This window comes from Chrysochloris asiatica, unplaced genomic scaffold, assembly GCF_000296735.1.
Source record: "Chrysochloris asiatica unplaced genomic scaffold, ChrAsi1.0 scaffold00138, whole genome shotgun sequence".
NCBI lineage: Eukaryota > Metazoa > Chordata > Mammalia > Afrosoricida > Chrysochloridae > Chrysochloris > Chrysochloris asiatica.
This window is the reverse complement of record NW_006408656.1, coordinates 8610312-8624003: the sequence shown is the minus strand read 5'-3', so window position 1 is coordinate 8624003 and position 13692 is coordinate 8610312. Positions and strand designations below refer to the sequence as shown.

General features: G+C 52.3%; 1 protein-coding gene across 1 annotated transcript; it reads left to right on the top strand.

Annotated features, from left to right (window-relative positions):
* Positions 1-10120: 10120 nt before the first annotated feature.
* On the top strand, positions 10121-13111 carry WNT1 (wingless-type MMTV integration site family, member 1). Its single transcript, XM_006870093.1, has 4 exons — positions 10121-10254; positions 11002-11255; positions 11882-12147; positions 12588-13111. Exons 1-4 carry the CDS (start codon positions 10151-10153, stop codon positions 13074-13076), a joined length of 1113 nt encoding a protein of 370 aa, XP_006870155.1. The 5' UTR covers positions 10121-10150; the 3' UTR covers positions 13077-13111.
* Positions 13112-13692: the final 581 nt, after the last annotated feature.

Here is a 13692-nt window from a genome sequence, read left to right as displayed (position 1 = left end):
GCGCCGCCACCTCTTCCACCGCTCCCCTTCCGAGGGCCCCAGGATCGCTTCCCCCGCCCAACCCAACTTCACGCCCCCAGAGGGCTGGGGGCGGGGTTCGGAGGGGGTTCCCCACCACCTACAGCGGGAAGGGGGAGGGGTGTCGCCTCCAGGTGCCGTCGAGGGCGGGCGGGTTCGGAGAGAAGGGCAAAGAAATGGTCTCCCCAACCCGCTCTTTCCACTCTTCCTAGGCAAGAAGGATGAGAGGTGCGGCAAAAAGGGGGACCAGGATGTGGTTCCCGCCTGAAAGGGACCGTGGTACACGCTGAATCCTCTTCCCAGACTGGCCCCACTCCCTAACTGCACGTTCCTCTCAGCCGCTCACCTCCTGTCTGGTCCACACGAGTTTCAGCCTTGGTCCCCACCCCTTTGCTTTCGCGTTCTGTGCCCTCCAAATCTGGGAGCACTCCTTTATTGCTTAGGCAATATCTCTATCTGCGTCTCTGTGTCCTTGTGGACGGATGCAGGTCTGCCTGTCTCGGTCCGTGGACACGTCCCTGCCCTCCCTGCGTTCCCCGCTCCCAAGTACCTCCAGTGGGGCCGCGTCCCGGGCGGTGGGGTCGCCTCGGCTGGGCTCGGGCTGCTCAAAGCGTGGGGAGACTGCGTCGGGTTCTGCCCCTTCGGCAAAGCCGCATTCTTCCCCGGCAGGGCCACTCCTCTTCGTCGCTTCCCCAGCGCCTGAGCGGACGCGCGGAGAAAGGGAGGGAGGGAGGGAGGGAGTGAACCGATCGAGTGAGCTAGCGAGCGGACAAGCAAAGAACCAGGGACTCGATAGCGCCGAACTCACCGGCTACTCTGCCGGGGTTGACCAGTTGACTAGTTGCGGCCCCTCCCCGAGCCCAGGTCATTCCCATTACACCCCTTCAACCCCCGCCCTGACCTCGGAACGCAAACGCTCCCCCTCCTCCCAGCAATCTTTCTCTCTCTCACACACACACACACCCTCTCCCCAGACGCCGGGTTTGGGCTTGGCCCCTCTGTGAAGGAAGAGGTGGCCAGAGTTCCCCTCACCTGCTCTGAGGTCGCCAAGGCGGTAAGGAGGGTGGATACACAGTTCGAGTGGCCAAGTCTTTCATCATTTCTCTTTGCCTCAGTTTCCCCACCAAGAACAGGTGGCTGGAGGGCGCCTTTGCCAAGGTGAGGACGGAGTTGAGAACCGACTTGGGCATTGAACAGGGCACTCTGAGAGGGCAGAAGAAGCACATCTGGTCCACTGGGATCCCGCCCACCTCTGATCCCTGGACCTGCCCCTTGGGAGGGGTCAGCCTTGGCCTGAATTTGGCCCTAGCAGAGGCTTCAGTAGCCCAAAGGTCTTCAGCCAGCCCTTAGCTTCCCTCAGCCTGCAGGCAACCTTGACTGCTGCAGACACTCTACCCTTCTAGGCATCTCAGAGTTTGCACTTTGGTAGCTCTCTTCCTGCTGGACTTGCAGACTTGCTTCACATGGAGTGAGGGAGGTCTCGGGATCCCAAAATGAGTCCAGTGAGGGCAGCCAAGAAAGAGCCTGCTCATGGGGACACAGACAGAGGCAAGCTATGGCGGCAGTGAAGGGGTTAGGCGCCATAGAGCTACTGCCTGACTCACCCTCAAAGCTCTAACCACTTTGGGCTATTTTTGCCAGAGAGGGGCCCCAGGCTTCCCAGCCGCCCCCCGCCCTTGCCAGACCGCAGCCCAAGGCATGGCTGGCCCCCGAGCACCCAAAGCTGGCATGTTGATTCAGAGAGCAGCCCCCGGGGAAACAGAGCCATAGGGCTAATGCCCACAACCACAGTCAACTCTTCCTTGGCGGTGGCCTGGAAGCCATGGGGGCAGCCGGGCTTTGCCTCCAGTCTGTGCTGCTGCAGATGCTCCCCCATGCTGCAGAGTACACTGCAGTCCAGGCGCAGAGTGGTCTGATAGAGGGCAGCCACTTTCCTTGGGATGGTTATTGTGCCAAACCCTGAGCAGGCTGGGAGGGGAAAGTCCCAGAGTCCCTGACACTAGACAGCAGTGACCACAGAGGGTTGCTCTTCAATTTCCCCACCTCTGGGAACTCTAGAGCTCCTGCCTCACCTCCCTTTTAGGGACTAAGCACCCAACCCTGTGTGGCACTTGAGGCCACCAGAGTCTGCAAGCCCTATCTAGGTAGTTTTCATTCTTATACCTGGATTCAGTCACCTCCACCTGTGTTCTGATCTTTCCACCTGGAACTCCAGTCAGGGTCCTGGAGCGGGGAGGATGAGTTTTCTAGCTCCTCTGCCTCCATGGGAACCTTACAGACATTTATCTTTCACCAGGTGTCTCTGGGTCTCCCTCTGGTGTCTTTTTTTTTTTTTTTTACCTTTTGATTCTTTTCAGGCTCCAGTATAGAGTCAAGTGCCTACGAGGGGCTGGGATCAGAACTACCAACCCTAGGTCCCAACTTCTCAGTGACTCCTGCATTCCCCAAACAGGCTTGTTCCTAATCCCAGGACTCATATTCCTGCCTCTCTCTCCACTGGAGCCCAACTCTGGGACTAGAGGCCACAGACAGACAGACTGGGTGGCCTGAGCTGGCCCGCAGTGCCCTCAGCCCCAACCGATCGCTTAGACTGAGTGCTGACCCACAGTCGGCTGGAGGGCGGTGGGGCAGGCGGGGCCTGGAGAGGGCTTCGGGTGCACACCCATTGCCTAATACCCCAAGCATGCAGCCAGCTCCAGGAAAGGGGAGGGGCGGAAACCAGGGAGACCTTGGGGCTATGACATGAGGAAGAAAGTGGGGGGCTGTCATTAATGAGGGGAGGAAGCCATAGAGAGCTGGTCCCCTTTCTCCTCTAAGAAATGATTGTCAAAGGCTGCCTTTCCTATAAAGAAACTGGAGGGTGTAGAGACAGCAATCTGGGAAGAACACTGGGGCCCTGGAGGGTGGGGGTCAAAGAAAAGAGTAGGGGCCTCTGGAGATTGGGGGATCAAGCAACTGAGGCGGTGGCTAAAGCCAGGCGCAGCCTCAGGAACCTCCTTTCCCTTCCCGCCACCCCCTCCCCCGTGTTTGCCTTGGCCCAGGGTCTCGGGTGACTCATCTGCTGCTAAGCCGCTGATAGGGGCGGCCAGGCCCGGGGAACCCAAATTATAGGCCCGGGAGGGATGGATGCGCCCGCAGCGGTGAGCTCAACTGCGTACGCTGCCCACCCTCTGCCTCTCACGCCTTCTGTTGCAGCGCTGGAGGCCACCACCCAGAGGCACCAAAGAGTCCAAAGCCTGACTGTGCTGGACTCTTGGGACTCCCCCAAAATTCAGCAGTGGCCCCAACAAATCTGTGGGATTGCCCTAAACAGAAATTTGCTTCCTTTCCCCACCCCAGGCTGACAGAGGAGTTCAAGCCGGCGATGCCGCCTGCTGGTGCGTCAAAGGAAGACAGGTTCCTCTGTCCATAAACTCTGAGAGTCCTGCTCCTCTGCTTCCCCTCCAGACTCCAACTTAAAAGCATCTTTCTTTCCCCTTTGACATCCCTCTCTTGTCCCCATTCTAGGAGTGATAAAGAGAAAAATAAAGCAGGGTAAGGGAAGTTATTGTTGTTATTAAGTGCCTTTGAGTCAGTTCCAACTCATAGCAACTCTGTGTAGGGTTTCTGAGGCAAGACTGTTAAAGTTTGAACTGCTGATCCTGTGCTTATCCTACAGTGCCACACCAGTGGGATTCCATTTTATATAAGGAGAAGGGAGTGAGGGTGCAAATGCATGAAGATATCTGGGGAGGAGCATTCCAGAAGACAGAGAAGTAGGTGCAAAGACCTTAAGACAGGAGAATGCTTCCTGTGTTCCAGGAATTAACAAAAGCTTCAGTGTGACTGGAGGGGTGACCCACAGGGAGAGAGTGTTAGGCAATAATATCGGAAGCAGGGTCACATCATATAGGACTTTGTAGGCCACTATAAAGATTTTGCCTTTTGCTGAGTGGGGTGGGGAACCACTGAAGAGCGCTAAGCACAGAAATGAAACAATTACTTGTTTTATAAATGCTGACTGGCTGTGGGGGGCTGGAAGTGGCAACTATAGAAGCAGGGAGAGCTGTTAGGAAACTGTTAGGAGGCTCTTGCAGTGATTCAGGCAAGAAATCCAATGTTAAAGTAGTGGAGTGGTGAGAACAGTTCAGAGTCTGCATATATTTTGAAGATAGGATTTGCTAAGAGACTGGATGTGGAAAATGAGAAAAAGAGATAAGTCAAAGATGATTCCAAGATTTTTGTACTGAGCAACTAAAAAGATGAAGCTGCCATTTGCTGAGATGGGGATATAATTGCAGAAAGAGCAGGTTTAGGCAGGGAAGGAATCAGGAGTTCAGTGTTGAACACACAAATTTTGAGATGCAATTTAAATGTTAAAGATACAAATCCAGAGTTCAGGGCTAGAGGTGTAAATTAGAACAAAAGAACCAGTATGCCTCAGTGTTTAAAAATTGGAGACATAATTGACTTAACATAGATCACAATGATCTACATCCTACTTTGATGAGTAGCAACTGGAGTCTTAAAAGCCTATGAGTACACCCCCCCAAAAAAAAAAAGCTAAAGAGGATAGAGAGAAACACTGTTAACTGATGATATATGGAGGGGATAATAATCAGTGTAATGAAACAAGCTATATGAATGGTTGAATGTGAAGCTGATGATGTGCCCTGTAAACTTTCACTCAATCCAAAATAAAAACATTTAATTAAAAAAAAAAAAAAAAAGGTACATTAAAAAAAAGCCTATGAGTAGCCATCTAAGGCCCAATCATTGTTTTCTTTCTATCTGGAGTAAAAATCAAAGTACAAGGAAACAATTAGTCCCAGGTACTAATGGACTATGTGAACCCCAGTCTCCACAATCCTTAGACCAAAAGAACTAGATGGCACCCCATTACATCTACTCATTCCTCTGAAAGGAATCACAATAGGAGGTTCTGGAGAGGGTGGAAGAAAATGTAGAACTCAAAATCATTAAAACAAACAAACAACAACAAAACAACAACACAGATTTAGGGATCTGATTAAGACAGGTGGAAGCCCTGAGATTATGGCTCTTAGATACCCTTCAGGCCTGGAACTGAACAGAGCTTCATGGTTCAACTTTCAGCCAAAAGGTAGGTAGGCCTATACAGTCAACAATAACATTAGGGAGTTGCATACTCCTTAGAACAATCAACCAAAGAAAAGCAAATGGACAGCACCTGTCCAGGGATAATGCTCAGAAAGCAGGAAGGGATAGTAAACACAGGGAGGAAGTAGGAAGAGTGCTGTTGCACTGTGGGGATTGAAATCAATGTCACAAAGCAAAATGTGTATAAATTGTTGAATGGAAAACCAACTTACTCTGTAAACTTTCCTCTAACTCGTGATAAAAAGTTAAATAAAATAAATAGATAAAAATAGAGACATGAGGAGGAACTAGATAAGAACACTGAAAAAGTAAGCAGCCAATGAAGTAGGAATAACCAAACAAAAAAAAAACAAAAAAAAAACCCACTACCATGAAGTCCATTCTCACTCATAGTGACCCTATAGGACAGGGTAAAATTGCTCCTCAAGAGTTCCAAGACTGTAAGTCTTTATAGGAGCAGACAGTCTCATCTTTCTCCTGAACCACTAACTTTGTGGTTAGCAGTACAACCCTTAATCCACCACAATACCAGAAGGCATAGTGTTCCAAAAGCCAAGTGAGAAAGTATTTCGAGGAGAAAGTGTTCAACTGTGTCTGTTAGTCCAAAAAGATGGATAAAGGTAAGAACTGAGAGTTGACTATTGTGAGTAGCCATCTAAGATGCAAATATGATCTATCGTTTTCCTCTTCTGCAGCAAAGAAGAGTGAAGAAAATCAAAGCACAAGGAAACATTCAGTCCAAAGTACTGATAGGCCATGTGAACCCAAGTCTCCACAACCCTGCATTACAAGATCATGGATGATAGTGATACAGAGGAAGTGTATTGTATTCGAAGACCTGATTGGGGTAGAAAGCATCTGATTTGGTGCTAATAGTTAAAGCTAAAGTAAAAGAGTACAGATAAATGGGGCAATCTTAGATTACAATGTGGGATCAAACAAAGTTTTGGGGGTTTTCAGGGGAGAGATATTATAGTATGTTTACATACTGTTGGGTTTGATTTAGTAGAGAGGTAAATTGATGATGCAGGAAAGGAAAAACAGTCAAATGATGAGTGATGCTTTGCTCTAAATAGAAAATTGGGTTAGATTATATCCAGCCTTTCCTCCTCTTTGCTCCAACTTCTGGTGAGTAGAATGGTAGAACAAATGATCCTGGCTCCTCTTCCCATCTCTACTTGTTTCCATTGGTCACATACAGGGATTCCCTGCCTTCTAGCTCACTTGTGGAATTGGATCCATTTACCATGCCAAAAGAAATGACCCAAGCTCAGTAGAGAGAAATTCCTAAGAGACTAAGGATAGACTGCCCCGTGATACACTGTCCATTCACTTAAGCCATCTCTGCTGGATTAAGTGGACCTGTGAGAGATTCTGTGCCGTGTCCCTAGAGATGAATCCTTGGAGAGACCAACTGGGCAAAGAATCTGGGAAGGACATTACCTTAAAAAAATAACATCTATCATCACATTAGAAAAGTCCTGGATAGAGGGGGAGAAAATGTGGAACAAAACTTAAAATCATTAAATTTGTGTGTGTGTGTGTGTGTGTGTGTGTGTTTTAAATCAGTCTTAATGGTAGCTAGAGATTGGGGAACTCTGAGACTATGGCCTTTGGTCACCCTTCATGTCTGGAACTGAACTCAACCCTGTGGTTCACTTTTCAGCCAAGCAATAGATAGGTATACAGGGGGGACACGAACACTATGCACACTAGAATGATTAACCACTTGTTGTTGTTAGGTGTCATCGAGTCAGTATTGACTGCACAACAGAATGAAACACTATTCGGTCCTGGGCCAACCTCACTATTGTCACGCTTGAGCCCATTGATGCTGCCACTTTGCCAATCCATCTCACTGGGCGTCTTCCTCTTTTTCTCTGACCCTCCACCTTTACAAACATGATAGCCTTCTCCAGCAACTGGTCCCTCCTGACAATATGTCCGAAGTATGAGAGATGAAGTTTGGCCATCCTGGCCTCCAAGGAGCACGCTGGCTGCACTTCTTCCAACACAGATCTGTTGGTTCTTTCAATATCTTCCTCCAACACCATAACTCAAAAGCATCAATTCTTCTATGGTCTTCCTTATTCGCTGTCCAGCTTTTGCATGCTTATGAGGTTACTGAAAATACCATGGCTTGGGTCAGGTGCACCTTAGTCGTCAAGCTGACATCTGAGATTAAAAAAAGGGAGGGGGGCAGCATTTGCCCCAGGACAAAGTTCAGAATAGTTGGGAAAGGAGGAGGAATGGAAACAAGATACAGAGGGAGGAAGTGGGATAAGTGATGCTACATTGTTATTGTTAAGTGCCCTTGTGTCGGTTCTGACTCATAGTGACCCTGTATAGTGTTTCCAAGGAGCAAATGGTGGATTTGAACCACCAGCCTTGTGGTTAGCAGTCCAGTGTTGTTGATCCTACAGCACTACACAGGAATTCCAATGTTACACTGAAGGGATTGCAATCACTGAGATGAAATGAAGTGTGTGATTTGTTGAATGTAAAACTGATAATCTGCTCTGCAAATCTTCACTCAGTTTACAATAAAAAAAGGTGTTTTGTTTCTTTTTAATTTTTAAAATGACATTCATCAGTCTTTATTTGGGTTCATGACTATATTTTTTAAATGCAAATGTCCCAGGAAGGCTAATTAAATTTGTCAGGCATTTTATTCCTCCCAGTGATTTCCTGACTTAGTGGAAAAGCCTGGTCTTTTCTATGACTTGGACTCTTGGGATCAGACCTTGGGGTAATTTACTCTTGCGGATCATTTTTATGTATCGATTTTGAGGTGGCCCAGCCTGCTAATGCTACACATTCCCAAACAACTGGTCAAGTGGAAAGAGCATAGTTAGGCTTTGAGTCAAAACTACCTGGGTTTTAATCTGGCTCTACCACTTAACAGGAGTCCTGGTGTGGTGCTGTGGGATAAAGCACTGGACCTGGACTAAAAGGTTGGTTTGAACCACTAGGTCTATGGTTCAAACTCACCGGTCGCTCCTTGGGAACCCTATGCAAGGGGCACTATGAGTCAGAACCAACTAGATGGAACTTAGCAACAACAACCACTTATTAGGCGTCTTAATATGTTAACCACAAGGCTGACAGTTCAAACACACCAACTGCTTCTTGGATACCCAGACAGGGTCTCTATGAGTCTGAACCACCGACTGGATGGCACTTAACAACAACAACAACACTTAGACAATCTGTTTTCTTTCTATGGAAAATAGGAAGAGGAGAGATGTAAAGGAGGAGATCCTCTTTCCAGGGTCTAGCTGTGTGCATTGGCAAAGCATGATAACCAGTCTAGTAATGCCCCCTATGTCCCCAAAAGGGAACAGCAGCCACTTTTACAATAGGAGGCCAAGGTGGCTTGAAACTGAGCCCCAGGGAGGGAAGAGAAATATATACAATATATGAGATGGTCATAGGTCCTCTGGGTATCTTAGCATGGTAAGAGTGAAGAAAGGCAGAGATTTTGAGGAAGACAGACACTTGATGATATGCATAAAAATCCAAAGAAAAGCAGACACATGAAGGTATGAGTTCTCTGTTCTGGGTTGGGTTCAGCCAGTGGCCCTTATCTTCGGGGTCCTCGCACTGCACATACACCAGACATCTACCGCACTGCTCTTCCTTTGAGTCTAGTTTTCAGAGACTCAGCCTCTCCCGGTCTTGCCCCTCTTGCTACTACCTTAGTTGCAAGTTAAACCCCTCCCCCAGTGACATGCACAGGTTGACACATACTAGTGGGTGACACATCATAGGATGATGCAAGGTATACAGAGCAACAGAGTGACACATACACACATAATCTCCCCTCAAACACACTCATCCACCCACCTCCACACACAGTTCCAGACAGCTCTTCAGCCCTCAGTCAACCTTCTGGGTCTCTCATGTCTGCATCCCCCACCTCCTTTCTGACACACAGGAGATGAATTGTCCAAGAGCTGTGACAAGGTAACTTGATGATTCCAGACCTGAGCTAAATTCCAAGATTCTTTACAAAGGTTCCTAATGTCTCTCTGTATAGCAAGGGGTTTCTGCACACAGCACACAAGCACACTCACACATTTACTCATATGCACTAACATTTGCATTGCCACACTTACACACACACACACAGTCACTTGTGCACTCCTTCCCCTCCCCACCCATGCTCATATTGCCCCTGCCTCAGGTTTCTGTCACGGCTGGCTTCCCGTTGGTCAAGTCACCCCTAACCTACTCCAGGGATTTTCCTGACCACAACCCCACCCCTACTCCACTCCCAATCTCCTTCTTATCCTTCCCAGCTCAGCAGTGCATGGGGGTTCCTAGGCAGAACGGCATCTTCCCAGAATCAATGGCCAGAACCACAACTTTCCTTCCACCTCTCAGGAAATGGGATAGAAGGGACGCTTCTGAGTGACGGGCTTCTGAGTGACGTCGAGGGGCAGCCCTACTGTGATCTGTGAAGTGTCTGGGCTCCTAGCAGGTTCTCCCCGCAGAATTTTCTAACCGCGCCCCCTGGCGGACACCGGTCCCCGACGGGCTCGCGACGCCAGGAGGAGTGAGGAGGGCGCGCGTGGGAGGGCGTCCCAGGGGGAGGGGTCGGCGGCCAGTGCAAGCCTGGAGGCCGGGGCCACCAGGCAGGGGGCGGGGGTGAACCCCGACGGTCAGCCGGTCAGCTCTTGGCTCAGACGGGCGGGAGCCACGGCCCCGCTCGCTGCCCATTGTCTGCGCCCCTAACCCGTGCGCCCTAGTACCACAGTGTGGGCCGGCGGGGCAGCCTCCTCCCGTCGCTTCAGCCAGCGCCGCAACTATAAGAGGCGGTGCCGCCCGCCGTGGCCGCCTCAGCCCACCAGCCGGGACCGCGAGCCATGCTGCCCTCCGTCCGCCCCCGGGGCTGTTAGAGCCAGACTGCGAACTCTCGCCAGTGCCACCACAGCCGCATACCGAACCACGTCGTGGGCTTCAGTCAAAGCCGCCGCAACTGCAGCACAGAGCGGGCAAGGCCGGGCAGGCCATGGGGCGTTGGACACTGCTGCCCAGCTGGGTTTCTGCTGCGCTGCTGCTGGCCCTAGCCGCTCTACCCGCAGCCCTGGCAGCCAACAGCAGTGGTCGATGGTGGTAAGTGAGGCGGGGATCGCCACTCGTCCCGGGACGCAGAGCCAGGGGGCCAACTCCACCCAGCTCCCACGGTCTAGAATCTGCCCGCAGACAGGCTCCCTCTTTCGCTCTGACTTCGCGCCGCAACACCCAGGGGCTCTGTGCCACGGAGCTGCCTACCTTACTCCAGGCAGCAACCCCCTAGCATCTAGCATGGTCCTTCCTCCTCGTGCCCCAACTGTAGCCTCATGGTGGTGGCTACACCACAGGCTTCCCGGCGCGGGGAAGTGAGGAGTTAGGCATGTGTGCATAGACAAGGTGAGAGAAGGGTTGTTGTTATTGTTGTTAAGTTCCAAGTGCCGTCGAGTCGGTTTCGACCCATAGCGACCCTCTAGAGAAGACCGTAAGAATTTAACGCCTTGGGTGGGCAAGGACTGCAGGCCGGCATTTCCTTGCCCAGGCTTCCTGGAAGCATACTCAGAGAGCCAAGGGGGACACTTAGTCTCCAGACTCTCCACCTTCCCCTATCCGGTCCCAGACTGAGGGCACCAAGCAGCCCTAAGACTCCTTCCTGGGCACTCTAAGTCTATGCTCCCAGTCCTTCTAAACTAGTGAATCCAAGAATGAGAAACCATTACCTTATCATTGATCTCCATCGCGCTCTCTTCGTACAAATAGCCCCAGAAAGAGGACAGGGTGGGCACAACATTTTTGGCTAGGGTGCAGGTCCCTCTCCTGAGCCTGAACCCCTATCATCCGTCCCACCAGGGGCATCGTGAACGTGGCTTCTTCTACGAACCTGCTAACCGATTCCAAGAGTTTGCAGCTGGTGCTCGAGCCCAGTCTACAGCTGCTGAGCCGCAAACAGCGGCGACTGATCCGTCAGAACCCAGGGATTCTACACAGTGTGAGCGGGGGGCTGCAGAGCGCAGTGCGAGAGTGCAAGTGGCAGTTCCGGAACCGCCGCTGGAACTGTCCCACGGCTCCAGGGCCCCACCTCTTCGGCAAGATCGTCAACCGAGGTGGGTGACCAGGAAGGCGACGCTTCCGGGACCAGGGGAAATGCGGGGTCACCCCCAGGGCATGGGTGGGCGAGTGCAGGGAAGATGTCCCCAGTGCCTGCAAGGTCACACAGTCAATCCACCATGGCCAGCGCCGCACCAGACTCTAGCAGGCGTTCTCCAGTATTGCACACTGGACACGAAGCTTAATTTTTCTGAGCCATTGCCCCAGAGTAAGGAAGTCTCCACGTCCTGAACGCTGGCTGACGCCTCTCTACCCAAGTCTTCGCCAAAGCGCCTGGGGATCTGCTTTCCAAGGGCATGAGCCCAGCAAGGCTGGCAGCCCGGAGATGGACTGAAAGTTTAGGCTGCGGAGAGGCTCTTGCGGTCCAGAATTCACCTCTTTATTATTTTTCTCCCTGGAGTTACTCTACTTCAGCTCTAGAGTAGAAAAAAAAAAAAAAAAAAAAAAGCCCTGGACCCAACAGGCGTGTTTGCACGAGCGTGAACGTAGAGCGTGGACTCGGCTGTCAGGATTCAAAGGTGGAGTCTGCATGTGGGACTAGGAGTCCTACACCTTCCGCTGAGGGTACTGACCACCTCTGTCCACGTGCCCCTTCCCTGATCCACACTCCTTTTCCCAACAGGGTGCCGGGAAACAGCATTTATCTTCGCCATCACCTCTGCCGGGGTAACCCACTCAGTGGCGCGCTCCTGTTCAGAGGGTTCCATCGAGTCCTGCACTTGCGACTATCGGCGGCGTGGCCCTGGAGGCCCCGATTGGCACTGGGGGGGCTGCAGCGACAACATCGACTTCGGCCGTCTCTTTGGCCGGGAGTTCGTGGACTCGGGAGAAAAGGGGAGGGACCTACGCTTCCTCATGAACCTTCACAACAACGAGGCTGGCCGCACGGTGAGCGCGTTTGAAGGGTTCCACACCTGAGGTGCAGTGGAGGCGATCTTAGGATCCCTGCTCAGGGGCTAACCTCGGGTTGAAGAAGTAATTATCATAAAAGACAAGGGGCTAGGGTAGGTCTCACGAGAAGGCGTCTTGCGGGAGCGGCAGGAGCTGGGAAGGAAGAGAGTGGCTGTAGGCAAAAGGATGCCTGGGTTGAGGTCAAAAGTCATATGACCCATAGAATGTGTGACCTACAGGTTACAGATTCAAAAACTAAGGCTGAGAGAACGAGACTGGCCCGCTGGCGTGGAGCAGAGTTGGGCCTGGTCCCCAAATCTCTGCGGGTCAGTGTGCCCCTGCTGAGGTCCCGGCGGCGTCCAGGAGGGGGCGGCATCTGGGGTGGTGGCTCAGGCTCTGACTGTATCAGGGTCGCCCTCTCTTCCCGTTCTCTCCAGACCGTGTTCTCCGAGATGCGCCAGGAGTGCAAGTGCCACGGGATGTCGGGCTCGTGCACTGTGCGCACGTGCTGGATGCGGCTGCCCACGCTGCGCGCAGTGGGCGACGTACTGCGCGATCGCTTTGACGGCGCCTCGCGTGTCCTTTATGGCAACCGGGGCAACAACCGTGCCTCCCGGGCCGAGCTGCTGCGCCTGGAGCCGGAGGACCCAGCGCACAAGCCGCCCTCCCCCCACGATCTCGTTTACTTTGAGAAATCTCCCAACTTCTGCACGTACAGCGGACGACTGGGCACGGCGGGCACAGCCGGACGCGCCTGCAACAGCTCGTCGCCTGCGCTGGACGGCTGTGAGCTGCTCTGCTGTGGTCGGGGCCACCGCACGCGTACGCAGCGCGTCACCGAGCGCTGCAACTGCACCTTCCACTGGTGCTGCCACGTCAGCTGCCGCAACTGCACGCACACGCGCGTACTGCACGAATGTCTGTAAGGTGCTGCGCGGACTCGCCCGAGGAGCGTTCTCCTCCAGTCTGCCCCCCAAACAGAATCTCTGGCATCCTGTACGCGTCCATCCCATCCCTCCAGCTACACTACCCTCAGTGCACAAGTATCTCAACTCTTCCACCTCTTCCTTCCTGGGGATTCCTCAAATCACTTGCAGGGACGCACGAACTCTCTCGCCATCCTCACTGACCTGCCGGACCTACCTCCCTCCCTCTTCGCGGGAGACCCTTTGTTGCACTGCCCCCTGCCTGGCCAGGAGGTGAGAGAAGGACTCATCCCCTCCCCAGTCCAAGGTCAGCTCCTGACGGTGTTCCTCAGCTTCTTCCGCCGCTTCAGCGATCTCTCTGCGTCTCTCCTCATTTATTAAACCATTGCCTCCAGGTCCCCACATGCTCCTATCCATTTTCCTGCCAAGGGCTCAGACCCTGAGTGCAGACCCTGACCGCATACCTGGGCCTCAGGGTCTTTCTCCTCCCCACCTGAAGTGGGAGATCCCAGGGTGAAAGGGCAGCTGTGGTGATGTGGAAAATAAGGTTCGGGGGCCCAGCAGAAATGCCCCCCATCCTCCCAGCCTCAATGGTGGTGCCATTGAACAGCTGCTA

Bases quoted from the DNA above. Each gene is read 5' to 3' on its own strand.
- WNT1 (XM_006870093.1), top strand. From the start codon at position 10,151: ATGGGGCGTTGGACACTGCTGCCCAGCTGGGTTTCTGCTGCGCTGCTG. The intron at 11,256-11,881 runs GTGGGTGACCAG...TTTTCCCAACAG, and splicing joins CGGCAAGATCGTCAACCGAG to GGTGCCGGGAAACAGCATTT. The intron at 12,148-12,587 runs GTGAGCGCGTTT...CGTTCTCTCCAG, and splicing joins ACAACGAGGCTGGCCGCACG to ACCGTGTTCTCCGAGATGCG.